The sequence below is a fragment of the Antedon mediterranea genome, chromosome 2 (genome assembly GCF_964355755.1).
Source record: "Antedon mediterranea chromosome 2, ecAntMedi1.1, whole genome shotgun sequence".
NCBI lineage: Eukaryota > Metazoa > Echinodermata > Crinoidea > Comatulida > Antedonidae > Antedon > Antedon mediterranea.
The window spans coordinates 10,507-31,128 of record NC_092671.1 but is presented as its reverse complement, the minus strand read 5'-3'; the positions used below and the strand labels follow the sequence as shown (position 1 = coordinate 31,128).

Sequence of the window (20,622 nt, the reverse complement as noted above, 5' to 3'; positions counted from 1 at the left end):
AACAACGCACGCACATACCAAACTGTTTAAAATAGAGCTACAAGGTACCCGAAAATGACATCTATTTTGTTTTCAAACAACATGGATAAGAATTTTCAGTACCCCACCATGCTTGGGGCTGAGCAAAGACAATTTTGAAAAAAGAGCTGTATACAGTACCGTAGGTTCCCGCCCGAAAAAATGGCGTTACATGATTTGAATGAAACAAACTATATAAGACTCACCAGGACAATATGAGCTTGTCCCCGGAAAGTGCACCTATTAATTGAAATATAAAATTAAATATTAAGTCTCCGTGTTTGTTGAGGCAGAGCAATGAAAATAGAGCCCAGAAATGCACATACTTATTACTATACATAATAGTCACCTATGATAATTATGATAATGTTAAAATTTCAACTTCCAGATGCGACTTTAACATTTTAGGTGGGGTTTTCTACTTTAAAAACTCGACTTCGTATATGCCTATGGCCTAGCCCGGCGGCGGAATTAGTCTAAGCTTCGAAATTGGTCTGGAAATCGGCATCTTTGCAAATGTTCTATATTTATCTTATTTCACTTTCATTCATTCATTCATTCATATTAACATTTATTTCTTATCATTTCAAAGTAAACAAAATAACAATTTAAATATAAATAATTAAGAGGCAAAACCCAGAAAGTAACATTTGGAGGTTGCCCTCCAATACAACTTGTGACGGGTAGCCAGTTAACAAGTTGTAATCATATTGAAGTTTAAACAAACAGACACAAAACAAGACAAACAAACAAGTAAAACAAGACAACGACAAGTTAATACAAATAAAATACTATGGAAGCACAGAAAATCCAGAATAAACATGTTGTTTTGTTATTATTAGTTATTTATGAAGTAGAATTTGTTTAAGTTTAAAAGAAAATTTATTTTTTGAAGGTGCCAATTTAATTTCGTCGGGGAGATCATTAAATAATTTGGTGCCACTATAACGGATATTATGTTGCATTAATGTTAATTTCGTAAGGGGAGGGTGGAGGTTACAGGAGGATCTAGTTTTATGGGTATGAATACTATTATTTTTTATAAAGCTGCAAGAAAGTTTAGTTGGAAGTAGACAGTTGACATGTTCATAGACGAAGGTGCATTGTTGAAGGATATTGATGTTTTGGACAGTTAATAATTTATCAGAGAAAAGCTCACTACTGTGATCTAGCCGTGATGCACCAGAGATGAGGCGAATAGCTTTTTTTTTTAGAATAAATTTTTTTTGAGGTTTGAAACATAGTTGTTTGCCCAGACAATATTACAGTAAGAAATAAAAGGTAAAACAAGTGAACAATAAATCATGCGAAGGACTTCTTTGGGCAAGTAAAATGGAAGACGATATAAAATTCCAATATTTTTCGAAATTTTAGTTTCGATTTCTTTAATGTGGTGTTTGAAGTTTAGTTCTTCGTCTATTTCAACTCCAAGAAATTTGGTATGCTTAACAAGAGGAATTTTGTGGGCAGCAAGGTAAACATTATGAGTGTCGTTAATCAAATCTTGGTGTCGAAAACCAAAAAGCATAAAATGACATTTGTTAATATTTATTGAAAGTTTGTTTGCATTGAAATAATCGTTCACGTTCTTCAATTCCCTATTAAAAGTATTGAAAATGAAATCAAAATTAGTGTGTGAATAAAAAATGGTTGTGTCATCAGCATAAAGATAAAAAGAAAGGATGTCAGATGCATTTGGTAAATCATTGATATACAATAAAAAAAGAAGGGGCCTGATAGAGACCCTTGAGGAACACCACAAACAGTAGGTTTGAAATCGGGAAAAACATTGTTGATATAGGTGCATTGAAGTCGATTGGACAGATAATCTTTAAAAAGGTCAAGAGTAATGCCACGGATACCATAGTTAAAGAATTTTGAAAGTAAAATAGTGTGATCAATGGTATCGAATGCCTTAGACAGATCTCCATTAATCCCATACAAAAACCATCGGAGACAAACTATCTGTTTAAAACTTGTTTATTCTGGGACGGTGCGGCCATACACATCAACTACTATGAAGAATCGGACATTTCGCTACCAATGTTGCAACATTGATTAACAAAATCAAAATTTAAAAATCATTTGTATAACAACGAACGGCATACCAAACTATGATGAGAGATATATTCTCTTCTCAACACGTCGTAACGCGTAACGAAGATAATTAATTTCTTTTTTACATTAAAATTGAGGCCGCTAAACATAACATTTACGAGATCAAATACATAAATTGTGCTCTCCTTGCCTCAGCACTAAGGCTCTGCAGCAGCCTTGGGTTCGTTTCCACCACATCATTACCAGGTGCATTGCTAGTGCCTTCTCAAGATGTGTGGTGGAAAGGGGGACGTATAATTATATGAACCCCAAACACAGTGGTCGCATACCTTTAACTCTATTCCACCGACCAGCGTGGGAATCGAACCCCCGACACACGTGTTGTCTACACGACGCTCAGGCGACTGAGATAACTGATCATTTTGGTTTTATCAAGGTTAGGATATTTATGATGTAATGATAAATTAAGTAATACACGTATAAAAAGACAATTATCAGCTGTTCAGTCATGTTTCAGTTTGTGGTGCAACGGGTAATGCTCAGTTTTGAATGGTATCAGCTGGGGTTCGAACCTCGACGGATATTGTTTTAATGAATATTGTTTTTTTTTAAATTTTTTATTTGTATGGCATTCACTTTTCCATTAAATAGACACCATAAAACCCTCAAAAGAGCCCATGTGTTCCTTAATTTTTAGTAATCTTCGTTACGGTGGGCTTCTTTTCAACTGGTAAGCTTCTTTTCCGCATGGGGTTCTTTTCAAGATTACTTTTGCAAACTGAAGGAGGGGAGCTTCTAGGTTCCCGCCCGGAAAATTGTATCTTTACATGATTTGAATTTCTAATAAAGATTAGCAAAATCAAAATTTAATTTTGTGGCGTGTTCACCGCAAATGACTAACAATACCATCTTCCCCATTACACCCGCACAAACACATTTGCATAACAACGCACGGCATACCAAACTGTTTAAAATAACTACCAGGTCCTCAGAAATGACACCTATAGTATTTTGAAACATGATAATTATATAAGAGTCTTCACTACCACACCGTGATTGGGGCTGAGCAAAGACAATTTTGAAAAAAATATTTATTGAAATATGAAATTAAATATTAAGTCTCCAGTTAAGCTCACCGTGTTTGGGGCAGAGCTAAGAATGAAAGCTTATTCCCCGAATGAAACGAAATATATTAGTCTTCAGAACCAGCCATACAATGGTGATTGTTTCCCTGAGACATGCAATGCACGCGGCCGTGCGGTAATTCAACAAAACAAAATTTGAAATACAAACAGAGCTAGCACACAAAAGCCTACTTACTAATTTTAATATTTATATAATTTAGAAAACAATTACTATTATCCCCTTTGATAATTATAATGTTAAATTTCAACTATCCATATCGCGAATTTTAGGTTGGGTTTTAAAAAAACTCGACCTCATATGCTTCAATTTCGAAGATCTGCTTAAAACATATTCATTTATTTATTCTACCATAAACTTTTATTCACAACATAATAAATATTAGTAGGCCTACAATACAATATCTTGCATGAAACGGATATTTAAAAATACACTATAATGTGTAACGGTAGAATTATAATTAGGCCTATAATGTAAAAGATTAACAAATTAAAAATTGAACAGTGTTGTGTGTTGATCGCGAATGACTAACAATACCATCTTTCCCACAGCGCGCACATGTGCACACTCATACGGCATACCAAACTACGATGAGATAAAATTAATTCTCTTCCAAACACGTAACGAAGAGAATTAATTCCCTTTTTTTACATTAAAATCAATTGAGGGCGCTAAACATAAAATTTAAACCACCCAGCCTCTCTTGTCAAAACCGAGTATTAACCAATTATTTGAAAGAAAGACAGTCGACAAAGAAGTTATACACGAAAGACGAGATTGATAAAAGAAAGACATGATGAAAAAAAACGGTGTAAACACAACAATGTGTCACCCTAATTTTACAGTGGTTGCAGGTAAAAATGAAACATATTAACAGGAAAGTTATTACAGAGAACACCGAAACTCTACCTTTTTAAGTGCCCTTCTCAGATTTTTAGTCGCGTGAAAGCGACTCTATAGTTCACTATGTCGGTCGGTCGGTCGGTCTGTCGGTCTGTCTGTCGGTCCGGTATCACTATGCGTTTTATCGCTTTCTGACCTTATCTTGATATCAGTTTAATCTAGCTAAGTCAATTTTTCACAGTATATTCCTTATGTCCAGGAATCGATGTGGTTATGTTTAGCAATAGAAAATTAAGCGGTGTCTACGCACGATTTAACGAAATCACGTTTGTAATCATATCTTCACAACCATGAATCACAATTAAATATAATTTGGTACTCATAAATTTCAGGGCATAAATCATCATATGGCAATACAATTACGTGCATAGCGCATGTAACGCATGCGTACGCGCGCTTAAAATGTTCAAAATTTATTTTCGATGAAATAAGAGTACGTGTCAGGCAATTTTAAGCGTTTACAAAGTTGCCATAAGTGCGCAGATTTTTGCGCGCGCACTGCACGTTAAATGTTATTGCGCACTCTTTTTGCCCGATTTCTGTTTTCTTGACTTACTTTTCAACTCGAAATTACGTTATACGAGCACGTCAAAAGTGACAGGCTACGCACGTGTAAATTAAAAAAATATAACTGTTTTTTAAACATTTCAACATGTTTAAACATGTTCAGTAATTTCGGTCAGTTGGTAGGTTGGTCGGTCGGTCGGTACACTAAGCACGCGACTGCAGCCATCTATATGGCCTTGTTTAAAATAGACCCTGTATTTTGAAAAGAATTTCTAAAATAAAAAAACTATTTTTGTTTCTTTTACAGTACTTCATGTTATAAAATGTAACAATCGTATCATAATATAGGCTATTATAACTTGTACAATGTAATGCACGCGGCCGTGCGGTAATTCAACAAAACAAAATTTGAAATACAAACAGAGCTAGCACACAAAAGCCTACTTACTAATTTTAATATTTATATAATTTAGAAAACAATTACTATTATCCCCTTTGATAATTATAATGTTAAATTTCAACTATCCATATGCGAATTTTAGGTTGGGTTTTAAAAAAACTCGACCTCATATGCTTCAATTTCGAAGATCTGCTTAAACATATTCATTTATTTATTCTACCATAAACTTTTATTCACAACATAATAAATATTAGTAGGCCTACAATACAATATCTTGCATGAAACGGATATTTAAAAATACACTATAATGTGTAACGGTAGAATTATAATTAGGCCTATAATGTAAAAGATTAACAAAATAAAAATTGAACAGTGTTGTGTGTTGATCGCGAATGACTAACAATACCATCTTTCCCACAGCGCGCACATGTGCACACTCATACGGCATACCAAACTACGATGAGATAAAATTAATTCTCTTCCAAACACGTAACGAAGCCATATGATGATTTATGCCCTGAAATTTATGAGTACCAAATTTTATTTAATTGTGATTCATGGTTGTTAATAATATAGGCTATTATAACTTGTACAATGTTTTGTTCGTATAGGCTACAGATAATAAGCTTTTTATATCTTGACAACTGGACGAGAGTAAAGGAAGTTTAGCCCGACTTTCTTAGCTTTGTATTGTTATAATAAAAAAAGCACCATTATGTTTCAAATCGACATCTTAATATTTAAATTGGTTGCATTGATAAATGATTAATTCACAGAAAAAACATACACAGATGTTTCGGAGGTTGTTTATAGGATTTGTACTCAGAATCATAGATCGGCAGGATCATAGTTTCAATCCATGACCACATAAGCTGTTTTTCCAAACATGTGCAACATTGCAGTGCTGACTACGAAAAAATCCAAACAAACATAACACAATGACATACACCTTATTTACTGTACAACGATTCTACAGTTATAAAACAATTTACCAGTAATGGTAAAATTAACCAATATGTAAGTTATTTCAGTTGTCATGACGTTGTCTCTTTAATGTTAAAGTTGTCCTATGATTATCAACATGTTTTATTCTGCCACAGTTAAAGGGACTGTCACATATTTTAAATCTCAATTACTGATATCAAAACTCTGAATAAGCAGCAGCAGACATCGCATGTGTTTTTAAATCACATGATTTTATAATCAGAATTATTCTGATTGCCAATTGGAGGATCTTCTCGGGATATTTCTATTCACATTGGATGTCTGTAAGTCTACATTCGGTGGGCTCATAAAAACATGGATAAAAACATACAAGACAGTGAAATCGACAAGTCTTGTTGTTTTATCTGTTTATCTTTAAATATAAGTTCTTATTTGTCCAACTACTGATGTAAATGAAAATCTTCAACAAAATCTGCATCATTTTTCGCTTCTTTATAAGTTGTTATGATAATTCACTTTTTTGGAGACTGAAAAAACCCCCAAAATTTATAATTAACACAATGTCCAATTTTCTTTATCACTGTATAGTATAATTATCAACAAGATAGTTTGGGAGTTTGTTGTTCTGGTTGTGCAGATAGACTTTCGTTGGTATTAAAACACAGAGGCGCAGGAATATGACCATTAAATACAAAGAACTCGAGACTCACTGATGTTTGTGTATTATTTGGAGTTGGGGCTTCTGGTTCAAAAACATCTAATTTTGTTGATTCTGATGGCTGTCGATGCACCTAGAAAAAAAAGTCATTTTTTCATTTTTTAGTTATATATTATTACGTAATCAAAGAAACATTTGAAGTTCCAGATTAATACAGTCAACTCTCTCATACTGAAAAATGGAAACTCTACCAAACCTACATTTTACTTGAGGTCCTATAATGGTTTTAAACGCATTCAGAATACCAGAAATTATGGATATAGCCAACTCAAGGTCGATTTGCATATTAGTCCAACACCGATAAAAATAAATTTATTTATAGAAAATATTTTCAAAACAAATTGATATTATTTTTTTAAAGTTTTTAAGTTTTAAAAAGTGTGTTGGAATTGTATGTTCCTTCATAAGTATTTATCTTAGACAAACGCAAGTTAATATAATCACTGATATGGCTTGAAACTAATTTGTCTTTTGCATTAAGGGATGGAGTAACCGATATTGAAATTATATACCAAGTTTGAAATATTTTTGAATTCGAGAAATATTTTTTCTAGAAGTTTTTGTATGTGACAATTTCCCTGTGCTCCCCTGGCGCCAAATTGCATCCACTGGAGAACAGTGTATTATTATGGCTTGAAACTAATTTTTCTTTTGGTTTACGGTGGAGTAACCGATATTGAACATATACCAAGTTTAAAATATTTTTGAATTCCAGAAGTATTTTTGTGACTATTTCTCTATGCTCCCATTGGTGCCAAATTGGGTCCACTTGAGCACAGAGTGTATTAAAACTACGAAAAGATATTAAAATTCAGTGACTTATTTCTATTTATATCAATGTGCTTCCCTGGTACCAAATTGGGTCCACTTGAGCACAGTGTATTAAAATACGAAAAGATATTAAAATTCAGTGACTTATTTCTATTTTATATCACTGTGATCCACTGACGCCAAATTGGGTTCACATGAGCACAATGTAATAACATACGAAACGATATTAAAATTAGTGACTTATTCTATTTTATATCACTGTGCTCCACTGGATCCAAATTGTGTCCACTAGAGCATAGTGTGTATTAACATATGAACAGATATTAAAATTCAGTGACTTATTTCTATTTTATATCACTGTGATCCACTGACGCCAAATTGGGTTCACATGAGCACAATGTAATAACATACGAAACGATATTAAAATTAGTGACTTATTCTATTTTATATCACTGTGCTCCACTGGATCCAAATTGTGTCCACTTGAGCACAGTGTATTAACATACGAAAAGATATTAAAATTCAGTGACTTATTTCTATTTTATATCACTGTGCTCCCCTGGCTCCAAATTGGGTCCACTTGAGCACAGTGTATTAACATACGAAAAGATATTAAAATTCAGTGACTTATTTCTATTTCATATCACTGTGCTCTCCTGGCTCCAAATTGGGTCCACTTGAGCACAGTGTATTAACATACGAAAATATATTAAAATTCAGTGATTTATTTCTATTTTATATCACTGTGCTCCACTGGTGCTAAATTTGGTCCACTGAACCAGTTACGTTACCGTAGTACTATTTCTATTTCGGAAGTAAATAAAGGCATAAATGGCGCTCCGTAGAAGTAGAGAACGCTCTCGATATCGTCGAAATGACGCTAATAATAAATATACCTTTTCTGTCTGGCATATTACAGTATTTTGTTTTCATCGTCGCTTGGCCACCCCTCCTGGAGAATCTTGTGTTTAATATATTCTTTGTATAGGCCTATACCTTGTTTAAAACGATAGTACCATAACAACAAGGGGTTTTCTTGAAAAATAATGTCATTTCTTTGTCAAAAACAAAGTTATCTGAAAAAGGCAAGTTAATACAGCAACAAGACAACTCATCCTTTTCGTTTTAGGCCTACTAAAAGCCTAGGCTAGGCCTAGGCCCTAGCTAGCTAGGCCTAGGGCCTAGACCTAGGTCCCTGGAGATTTGACTAGTACTAGCCTAGGCCTAGACCTAGTAGGCCTAGTAACCACTAGGGTGTCAGATGAAATCGGTCGCGTCTGAAATTGGTCGCAATAAAATCAACTTCCGGTATTTTTTATGGCGCGCCGCTAGAGCTATCGGTCGCGTTTGAAATCGGTCACGCTATTTTGCATGGGACGCACTAGATACATTTTTAATGAAAACGCTAATTATGTTTTTAGTTAATTTTGAATATAGAATTTCTAATATAGGCCTATAAACAATTTTTTTATCTCGATCGTTATTATTTTTTTAGTACAGTAAATATAAATATTTAATGTCTCATTATTTACCTCCGCCAAGGAGGTATGTAATCGATCGCGTATGTTTGTCTGTTTGTTTGTTTGTTAGCAGGATTACTCAAAAAGTAATTACAAGGTCTTTACCACAATGAATGTACAGATAGATATGTGGTCAAGGACCATTCCATTAAATTTTGGGACCATTTCGGACCACGGTCTCAATTCTGGACCACTTTTTAGTATACTTTTCAGACCTGCTAGTGTTAAAAGATAGGACAAAATTTTTCTCAAAAGCCGGCGAGCAGTCTTAAAGTACCAAGTAAACTGCAATTGCATTTTCTCGAAAACTACTTGTCCAAAAAACTTCATTTTTGTACAAGAAGCAAGAGTTATAATTTCTGATTTGTAATTTTAAAACATAATTTTATTTAATGTGCACGTTTTTTTATGCGAGTAGTTTAAAAAAACCTATTTCTTTTCAAATTCACTTGTTTGATTTTCGCGTTGCTGTTCTATTGTTAGTCAACTGAAGCTATTGTTGTTGAAAGGCTTGTTACATAACCATTACACCAAACTCGCATACACATGCTTGTATTTAAATTAGCCTAAATCAGAAACAGCATTAAGACACACACAAATATATATATATGTATCTATTTTAACGGAGAAATCTTATGTAGGAGAATTTTACAGTAGGCGGAGGTATGCACTCTCGGAGTGTCTTTCTAGTTTATAAATAATTTGTGTTTTCATTTATCTTGGGTGTCAATGAATAATTGTAATGTGTTCATTTAGAAAATCGTTTTTAAAAGTGTTATTGAATATTGTTTAAGTTTTTGAAAAGATTAGCATGCCATTGTTTAAAGTTTTAATAATGTTGAAATAATTTAATATTAAACAAGTAGACGCGCCTATTGCGTATTTTTTAATTGCAGTAAATTACGAAACTAGTTACCTGCAAGTGGATACCAGCTCAATGAGGTTTATGCAATAAAGGAAGATGATGTATGACGATGATTTTTACGTTCGATATCCGCCACTCTTACGTGAGCATGGTTTTAGGATAATACTAATAGAATAATATGCCGTTATAAATAAATTATCTCAGGAACAACATATTAACATGTAGAAAAAATTTGAATATGTAAAATATAGATGTGCGCTCGTTTAAATGTGAACTATGACGCAAAAGGTAAAAATACCACGTTTTTTATTCAACTGGCCATATGATGACGTCACAACATCTGATTGGCAAAATGTTTACATGAATTTGTATCTACAATCCAATAGCTTCCAGAAAACGTATTTAATTGTGATTATCACATTTTATTCTTACGAGCTATATATAAAAGATTAAAATTTACTGTCAAGATGAAATTAATGACCCACTTAATTAAAATTTTTAGGCATGATGACGTCATAAAAATTAAAATATTTAACTAACTCATGTGTAAGATAGTTGATTGACCTAGACAATATTAAAATCTCGTAAAAAAAGGAATACAGATAGGCGTGATGCGCTCCATTGAATATGATGAGCAATAACAAAAGAGACAAAAATCCTATATTTTACATTCGTGTGGCCATATGATGACGTCACAATGTCCGGTTAGCCATATTGATTCATGATCCGATATCTACAACTCGTCAACTTCCAGAATATGTAATTCCAAAAAAGTTTACCCAAATATAATTCACGCAAAAAAAAAATGTTTTTAGCTGTACGTGCACACTGCGCGTGTAAAATTGTTCGTGCGTGTGGGAATTTTTGAAATGCTCAAAATGTCATGATCAGCGTGATTAGAAATTAATTTTGCGCATTTTTTATCCACAAAAAGTTTGCCCTTGATGTGACTTCAATTTCCACAAAGTGTCAAAAACAAAATTATGCTTGGTTTTTAGTCTATGATCAATCATAAAAAATCTTAAAATCGCGCATAAGTCATGTTGCGCAACTCCGACGTCATTCAAAAACTTTGAATTTAGGCATTTAAAAAGAAAAGTCATGTTGGTTCGTGTGCGTCTAGTACTTGGAAAGAATTTTTCTGATGTTAATCGAACCGGCTGCTGGGCCAAGAAACTTTATGAATTTAGTATGAATCCGATCGATTCTTCCCGATCGTTCACCTCAGGGCTACATCAATACACCGCAGCTTCAGTGTCCCTGGAGTCTGAGAAATTGGAAAAAAAATATGTTTAAACATACTAGTTAACCCCGGGCGTTAACGCAAAAACATGTTATTAAAGGTTTGAGAGTCCATCGGGCACAAAAGAGAGATTCACTCTATTTAATGACGTGGCGAAAGAGCAAAAAATCTTGTTTTTAAAATTTGAGTGGCCATACGATGAGGCCACTACATTCGATGGTTACACATTTAATTCATATCTAAAACTTATCAGCTTCCATAATAAGTTGAAACAAGTTGAGTCATCCGAGGAGCTATGATAGATTTGGTTCTGAATTTATGTATAATCATATAGAATTTCCTAAAATCTTGGTTTACTGCACAAATTCACATACATGTATAGGGTCCAAGTTTTGTCCAAGTTTTAGAGAAAACCAAGAATGGCAGAAAGAAAGATCCTCAATGTGAGGGATAAAGATCATACAAACTGTAGGCTACAATCCATCTTCTTTTTAACATACTGCAGTTCTACTTATTGTTTAATCTAGTTTTATAGCAGTTTGGGTTGTATCAGAATCAAGATTGATTATTCCATTCTAGTGCTCCTCTATAGGACAAACTACATGTTTTGTAATCCTGATTTTAGCAAAGAACAGTTGCCCTTTACAAAGTTCTACCTTCGCACGGCAATCCTTTCGCAAACCCATTGCAAAATGCTTCGCAATGTCGCCAAGTTTCCTGGTCTATCAGAGCAACCTACTGTACTAACTCTTAAATACACTGAACCTCAAATCAAACAAAAATTCCCTCTTTTGTTTACTTATAGAGGGTGATCCTAAACAACTTAGCTGACAATCAAGGGCCCTCTTCATGAGTGGCTGTGTGTATACTAGTTTACTGGGTAACCCCCTACTCTTCTCAAAAGATGTACTAGGTTCTTTAAAGTGCACATGAGTCAGATGTGTACACTGGACCTACGTTTTATAGTCCCAGAAGACCTGTTCTACCGCCTGAACCATGGAGCGAGTGAGGCTCAAGTTTTGCCGATGTTAATATGGCAAGGTATTACGGTTCCACTGTTTTAACCGCTTGGCCACTCCTTCCCTTATGATGTACTGTATGCAAATGTATCACTTTGTTCACTTACAGTGTAATACTGCTATTGTCAGCTGCACTCCTGCAAATTTCCAGATAGATAAGAAAGACAAAAAATTGTTAGATGGCTTTGAAGTTGTCCTAGAAGATACAATATTGTTTCCTGAAGGTGGAGGTCAGGTAATTATACACAATTGGTTTGAAAAAACACTGCACTGACTGTGTTATTACAGTTTACCACCAGAAGTCAACAACTGTCTCTAAAATTATCGTTTGGAGAGAGTTTGGATTGATTGGACCAGGTTCAAAACAGAGAGGATCATCGAAAGTAATCTATAGCATTACATTTACTGAATGATGCATATGCTACAGTATTATGGTATATAAATGACAAAAAATCTGAAAATGTTCACAGAAAGCTTAACATGCTTTAGAGCTGTGCATTAAATCACCATTAGATATCACTTTTTCATAATAGGTAGGGCTAAGCTTAACATGCTTTAGAGTGCATTAAATCACCATTAGATATCACTTTTTCATAATAGGTAGGGCTAATTCCAAATGATATGTAATACGTAAATAACCAATCAAATGTTATAATAGTTACTATTATTAGCGGTCCTGTGTAATGTCTCTATTATAATTCAAGAACAATATTGGTTTCAAAGTATTTAATATGTTTGATCCTTATTTTTTTAACAGCCAAGTGACATAGGAAAAGTATCCTTTTTGTGAAAATTGAAATTATGCACAGACAATACAGCTTTTTGGCTAGCTTCGAAACGTTTCTTTATTTATTTGCTTTAAAAAAATTATTGGTACAATTGGGGTATTTTGTACTTTAGTTTTTAAACATATTTTTAAAACTTTTCCTATTAACTATTAAGTTCAGATTAATGGAGCTAGAGTATTTAAAGTATGGCGGAATGGTTCTAAGGCAATTCATTTTGTAACAGATAAGCAGATAGCTGGGCAAACAGTGGAGGTTGAAGTAGACTGGCAAAGACGATTTGATCACATGCAGCAGCATTCAGGTACAACAAAATACATTAAGGAAATGATTGTATTAACCTAAATTAAATTATTAAAGATGGTCAAACAAGTCGCATGAAGGAAAATAATATACCAGTACTAATTTTTGGACATGGTTTTCTTTGCCTGATTTAGTAAATGTTTTAAATGAACATAAAATGAATTGTAGATATTTAAAAAAATAATGTCTGGACTTTTAGGTATATTAATTATTATAAAATACAAATTCACCCTCTGTGGTAAATCCCATTACATGGATAATTAACAAATGGTATGCATTGACTATATATTATAAAAGTATATTATGAAATATATTAAAATTTAAAAAGAGAAATTCACAAAACAAGTTTACAGATCATTCAACTAATCATCAACAAATGTTTGTAAAGTGTAGTTTTAAAACGAATAAATTGTGATTAGGAGTCGGTATCCAGAGGAAGGGACTACCAGAGCTGGCAGCCTTGACATTCATTGAGTTCTGGAATAAAGATGTATGAACCGAAACCATGAATGTCGTTATGGTGGGAATTCAGTTTAAATGAAATATCAAATAAGGCTGGGAATCCCCCCCAATAAAAACAAAAACATACCAAACTCTAGATGCCCTCCTCCTGACTGCCAGAGGGCATAAATTAAACGGCGTAGAGGAAGGACAATCCTCAAATCTTCCACACACCCTCCTCCTGACTGCCAGAGGGCATAAATTAAACGGCGTAGAGGAAGGACAATCCTCAAATCTTCCACACACCCTCCTCCTGACTGCCAGAGGGCATAAATTAAACGGCATAGAGGAAGGACAATCCTCAAATCTTCCACACACCCTCCTCCTGACTGCCAGAGGGCATAAATTAAACGGCATAGAGGAAGGACAATCCTCAAATCTTCCACACACCCTCCTCCTGACTGCCAGAGGGCATAAATTAAACGGCGTAGAGGAAGGACAATCCTCAAATCTTCCACACACCCTCCTCCTGACTGCCAGAGGGCATAAATTAAATGGTATAGAAGAAGGAAAATCCTCAAATCTTCCACACACCCTCCTCCTGACTGCCAGAGGGCATAAATTAAACGGCATAGAGGAAGGACAATCATCAAATCTTTCACACAACCTCCCCCTGACTGCCAGAGGGCATAAATTAAACGGCATAGAGGAAGGACAATCCTCAAATCTTCAACACACCCTCCTAGGTAGGGCATAAATTAAACAGCATAGAGGAATTAGGACAATCCTCAAATCCTACAAGAACAAGGCAATCCTTCTCGCATATTTTTGGATGTTTCAAGCTGCCTAAAATATGCACCTGAAGGCCTTCAAAAACTGAACAGCAATAATCTAAATATGTAAAACAGTGTTTACTATAAAAGAAGAAATAAATCAATTGAAACTCACCATGGCCGGTTTACATGAAACTTATTTACTGTATTTAAAAAAATTTAAAGAGGGTACGACATCAGCACTTTTTTGTTATATTTATAGGCCAGCATCTAGTGACTGCTATAGCAGAGCGTTTGTATTCTTGGCCTACAACATCATGGTAAGTCATCAGGATTATTTTTGGTTGAGTAATACAATTATTTTGTTGTTCCTCTATAATAGTAACTTACCGGAGAGCATTTTTTTACTGTAAAAAAAATGATATATGATACATTCCCAAATGCTTGAAAGATTTAGCAATTACAGTACCAGGATAAAACAGGACATACGTTTTTATTTCAGTGAACATAATTGATTGGTGTGTTCTATATTATTATACAATAAAATGAATACAATAATGAGTGCAATAAAATCGGCAGGCCACCCATAAACTGATCTAGGCTAATGCTTTTTTTCCAACGATTCCACGTCTTGTAGAGTTGTTCCCATTAATTAAATCAAAATCATACAAAAGCAGCGCCATTCAGTTGCCCTTCAGAATTTTTTTTGTATGTGCATGAAAATTTGTTTTCATACAAAAAAGCTGAAAAAAAGGTATTACATCGTTTAATAGTCTGTTTAATCAAATGCCATGTGACCCACAATTGTCCAATCAAAGGACAAGAATATATAATAAATTTTTAGCAAACAAGGTAATAGCTTGTCAGTGTCGCATACATACAACATCTTTCAAATTCAAATTCAAATTCAAATATTCTTTATTCATCCTCGACCTCAATCATGAAAATATACAACAACAATATATGAGAACATAAAAAAGATGAAAAGGAAACACATAAAAACTCAAAAGAGCTTGATTAGTTGTGTCCCCCTATGTCCCTAACTAGCCTAAAAAACTAAAACATAAATAATAAAAAAAGCTAAATCCTGCAACAAGTATTATTTTTAAAATTTGTAAAATGATAATAAATGTTCTTTAAACAATGATTTAAATATATATATTGATTTGGTACTTTGTAGTTCGTAATTCAAGTCATTCCACAATTTGGGTCCCACACATGACACAGTAAAACTAGTAGAAGTACGATTACATTTTCTGAGTCTCATTTTGTCTTTAGATCTTGTATTATAATTATGGTAAGAACCATTTTTAATAAAGAGCGATGAAAAACGCACGTCCTGATTAGTAGTAACAAAATATATTCATATCCACGATAGAGAATGGTTGGACCTCTACATCTGGCACAAGCCAGATAGGCACACATAGCCTTCTGGAAAGACTTTTAGATTTATTTATTTTATTTGGGTATAAAAAAAATATAACACATATTGCATTTACAATGATTTCCAACAATTAGGAAAAAAGGCAAATATGCACATATTACCTTCAACATGTGCCATTTATGGCTATCCTCCGTTATAACTTGGCCACTGGACTCAATTGGTCTTATATTATTCACATTTAGAGTCATTATAAAATGTTTTAATATAATGTCTTGTATATTTTGAATATGTAACTACTGTAAAGATAGTATCAATATTTCATTTTGTATTTTTTTATAACAGTATATTGTTTATCCATCCCTCATGGGGCAATTAACAAAAGAAGGATTGGATTACATCATCACAATAATGTACAAATTGAAAACAATATTAAAACTCTTAGAATTATAAAATGTTAAGTTAATATAATAAAAGTAAAAATTTAATAAAAAGTTACACATTTTTAAAATGTTATTTATTTGGCGAATATTATTTAGAGATGAGAATGAGGAAGAAAGTCCCAAATTGTGTCAGACATGTGTTTGCGTAGCTTTATTTATTTATTTATTTACATACAGTATTTTTAATTATTTTGAAGGAACTTAGGAGAGAAAGTGTCTACAATTGAATTGAATACTCCTAAAGTAACTGATGATGAACTATTTCATATTGAATCTGTTGTTAATGAACAGATTAGAAATTCAATTCCTGTTAATGTGCACGTTCTGGAGCCGGAAACAGATGAAATGAAAAAGGTAAGACACTTTTCTTTCTAGCTGTTGTTGTTGGTATGCTATTAGAATGTTTTTTAATTGTCATAGTGGGGAATGTTGGCTCTTCATAGATTAAAAATAGATTTGTTTTAATAGCAACTAGAGAGTTTTGGTTGGTTATAATACTGTAGTATGAATATCTTCCTAAAATAAATGGTAGTGCTTTCTTGTTAGATACGGACACGGGGTCTTCCAGCTGATCATGTTGGACCTGTAAGAGTTGTTGAGATTGAGGGCATTGACTCTAATATGTGTTGTGGAACTCATGTCTCAAATCTAAGCCACCTTCAGGTACTGTATGTCAACTGTATATCGAAGTAATACTGTTGTCATTTTTGGGAAGGAACTGTATTTGTAAGGCTATGTGCTCATAAAAGCTTCCAGCAAAGCCACATGGCAGAAATAAAAATAGTATTACTGTACTTTTCTCATTGCAGTGAACAATTTATGTACTATTGAGAAACACACAGATTTCCTATAACCTTGTTAAAAAATCATCGCAAATAGCATAGTAAAACACATTTAATTTTATACTTTGTTTTAGTCGATCAAGTTATTAGGATTAACAAAAGCTAAAAAGGGAAAGTCAAATATTGTATTTGTTGCCGGTGATCGTCTTTTAAAATACCTTGGAACATCATATCAGACAGAAAAGGCAGTCACAAACCTACTTAAGTAAGTAAGTTGCAGGTGTCCTTGTAGAATAAATAAATTTTACAGTATAATGTCTTTTTTGTAATACCCTGTCATGTTAAGTAAGTATTAGAGATTATAAATTATTTATAGCCATGACATTTCTTGTATTTAAAAAAATGTCATTATGCTAAAAGTACTTGATTATTCTCTTTGAAAGGTGTACTCATGAGGAGCAGATCTGTGCTGTAGAAAAACTTAAGAAAAATGTAAAGGATATGAATAAGGTTGGTTCATGGAAAACCTGTATTACCAGGAAAGAGTTACTGATATATTATTTATAGAGCTCAAATTGTAATTAAATAGTTCACAAGTACTTAAGCAAACTTTACATTTATTAGTGCATTTATTAACATTTAAAAAAAAACTTTAATTTGGCAAAATAAGACCTAATAAAGAAATTACAATTACAGTTTAAATTTATATGTTTGTAATATAATATAATAATAAAAACATTTTTTTAATTTATTATTTATAGACATCCTCAAGATTACTAAAACTAGCTGCAAATATGCAAGCAGAGATTTATTTACAGAGAAAAGAAAGAGAACCAGTCTTTGTAAAATATGAAAAAGAAGCAAATATGGAGTTTCTTTACATGGTAGCAAAGGCAATTGGAGATAAGGTTAGTAACTGTAGTGTAAACGTCTATCTGACAACAAGACAAACAAATTGTCACCTGCTGTGTAAAATTCTTAAAACTTGAACAAGAGTGTGTGACATTTTGTTGAGAAATATGTGTGTTTGATCTTAGGTCATCACACTATCATCTTATGTTGTCAAAACTAAAATTAACAGAAATCTGTGTGTTTGATTTTAGGTCATCACACTATCATCTTATGTTTTGTTATGTTTATTTCTTAGGCACAATGAAAATACTGTTTTACGTATTATCCTAATCCTAACACATGTTTATTTCTTAGGCACAGTCGATGTTTCTGACTGGAGGCGACGAGAAACTTTCTGGGGTTTATCTTTTAACAGCACCACCAGCAGCCATAGAAGTTCTAGCACCAAAGTAAGAATAATTATAATGGCAACACAGTATTGTATCTATATATAAATTTACGTAAGGGCAAAATTCGGTAAATCGCGCGTTACTTCTAGAATGTTTACTCGATGGTATAATAAAGTTGGTTCGTACTTTCGGTACTGATTTTAACCACCTGATGTAACCCTGTTTACTAATTAAATTGAGTCAGATAATTAGTTATTGACAATTAAAACGAATTTAGGTTCAACGATTTGCCCCAAATAGGGGTGTTTTCCGATCGTGGTATACACTGTCTAATGCATGTCCATCGTGAAAAATACCCGCATACAATAATACGAAGATGCTTCGCATTTTCCTATCTCCTCCTACGATAATTGTTTTTAATGGCTGAAAACCGGTTGAACAGCTCGAGTACAGCATCATAATGTTGAAGACAGGCCGATTTTCTTTAAAAAATACTATTTTGATAGATTTAATATACGTTTATACAAATGTATTGATTTGCAATGAATGGAACATTCCAAATTATTTGGTTTAACCATACTTGCATACCTCCATGGTTTAACACAAGTAGGTAAATTTATAGACCCTTGGAGAATAAACAGAAATAGTATTGTAATGCTATACAATACTGCAAATAGGTATTAACCACGTTTGATCGCCATTTGAATCAAAAGTGTGTTGGTACTGTTAGATATAATATAAACAAATATACTAATAAACTTTATCACTGTGAGTGTGGGTAGCCCCTACTTTTAGATTATAAACACATAATAATATAATACTTTAATACTGTCAGTTGTTTCTCAACATTTGTATTAATTAATAATTACAAAAATATAAACGTATTAGTGGTCTTTAAAGGTACTTTACTATTTCAATCGACCATGAGACAGTGACAGTTTTAATAAAGTATTAAATCGGAAATGTTTTACTCTATTTAGTGGTATATTATTTATAGGCCTATAAAAAAATATTTCGTTACTGAGTGGATAATAAAGAAATATAAAGAATAATTTATTATAAAGAATATATTAAAAAAATTTTCCTTTTTGTACCTATCCTCATCCCCACCGCTCAACTCTAATGTTAGATACAAAACCCTAAACTCTAATAGATACAAAATTGGGTTTGTTTAAATGAGTACAAATAACAAATTTGAACTCATTTTGTGACAAGTTTCTAGGTGCTAATTGTGGTTGACTACATAAATCATTGTGTCTATTTGTTTCTGTAAACGACAATGTTTTATAGTCCTGCCGTACGTACATTTAAAATCGCCATTTTTTTTACGCTGAAATTACTATGTATTCGAGAACCATCTGTGGGCACGAACTAGATGGTACGCGAGCGAAGCGAGCGTACCATCTAGTTATTTAAATGTAGTGTGCTTTAGTGATTCTTTATTGCCATACCTATTTATTAGTACATTTCATTGGAAGTGTTTTCTTGATTTTTCTTGTACTTAACTGTTTTAAAACTTTTGTTAAACATGTTGTTCAGTCAGTTTCTAAGTAGTAAACCCTTTTATTCTGTATATGAATACTGTACTTTTATCCAAACAGGATATCTGAACTGCTGGATGGCAAAGGTGTGTTAAAAAATGGACTGTTTCAAGGAAAAGCAAATAAAATGGCTGGCAAAATTGAAGCTGAACAAGTCCTTAAAAAATACTTAAAAGATCATCAGTTAATATAATAATTTTAAGCTTTGATTTTATGTAACTTTTGATTGATTTCTGATTGATTCTTTTATTTTTCACACAACATTCATAAAAATATAAATATAAAATTAAGTACAATAAAGTGTGAAAAACAGGGTAACCACAAGCAAGCAAAGCTTTTAATCTGTGGCACCCTAACTTAAAATATAAATTTACAAATATATTACAAAAATGTTTTCATGTAGTAAATAAATGAACGAAAATACAACGTACTATAATATAATATATATATATATATATACTTCACAGTCTCCGAATATATACGAAAATGTAATTAATTCAGTTAATGTTAGACATATTTTACAAATGTTGTTTTCGCAAAGATATATTGTTTCTTTATAACTATTAATGCATTTATTTAGTAATAGTTTTTTAAATATTGATATATTTTCATCTCTCTCTTATATTTCTTATAAGTTGATTCCATAGCTTAGGTCCTGTATATGCTATACTTTGCTGACCGATATTAGTTGATTTTAATTTTATACAATAATTGTCTTTATTTCGAGTGTTATATGTATGATAATTATCAAATAAACTGAATAAAGAATTAAAACATTTTGGAAGTTGTCCTTTTTGGTATTTAAACATAAAATTTAAAACA

General features: G+C 32.8%; 1 protein-coding gene across 1 annotated transcript; it reads left to right on the top strand.

Moving 5' to 3' along the window:
* The first annotated feature begins 8,397 nt into the window (after positions 1-8,397).
* LOC140039476 (alanyl-tRNA editing protein Aarsd1-A-like) lies at positions 8,398-20,331 on the top strand. The gene is made up of 12 exons (XM_072085079.1): positions 8,398-8,548; positions 12,220-12,345; positions 12,868-12,885; positions 13,058-13,199; positions 14,675-14,732; positions 16,434-16,590; positions 16,783-16,899; positions 17,153-17,283; positions 17,462-17,528; positions 17,780-17,926; positions 18,225-18,319; positions 19,861-20,331. The coding sequence occupies exons 1-12, from the start codon at positions 8,510-8,512 to the stop codon at positions 19,991-19,993; spliced, it is 1,230 nt and encodes a 409-aa protein (XP_071941180.1). The 5' UTR covers positions 8,398-8,509; the 3' UTR covers positions 19,994-20,331.
* Positions 20,332-20,622: the final 291 nt, after the last annotated feature.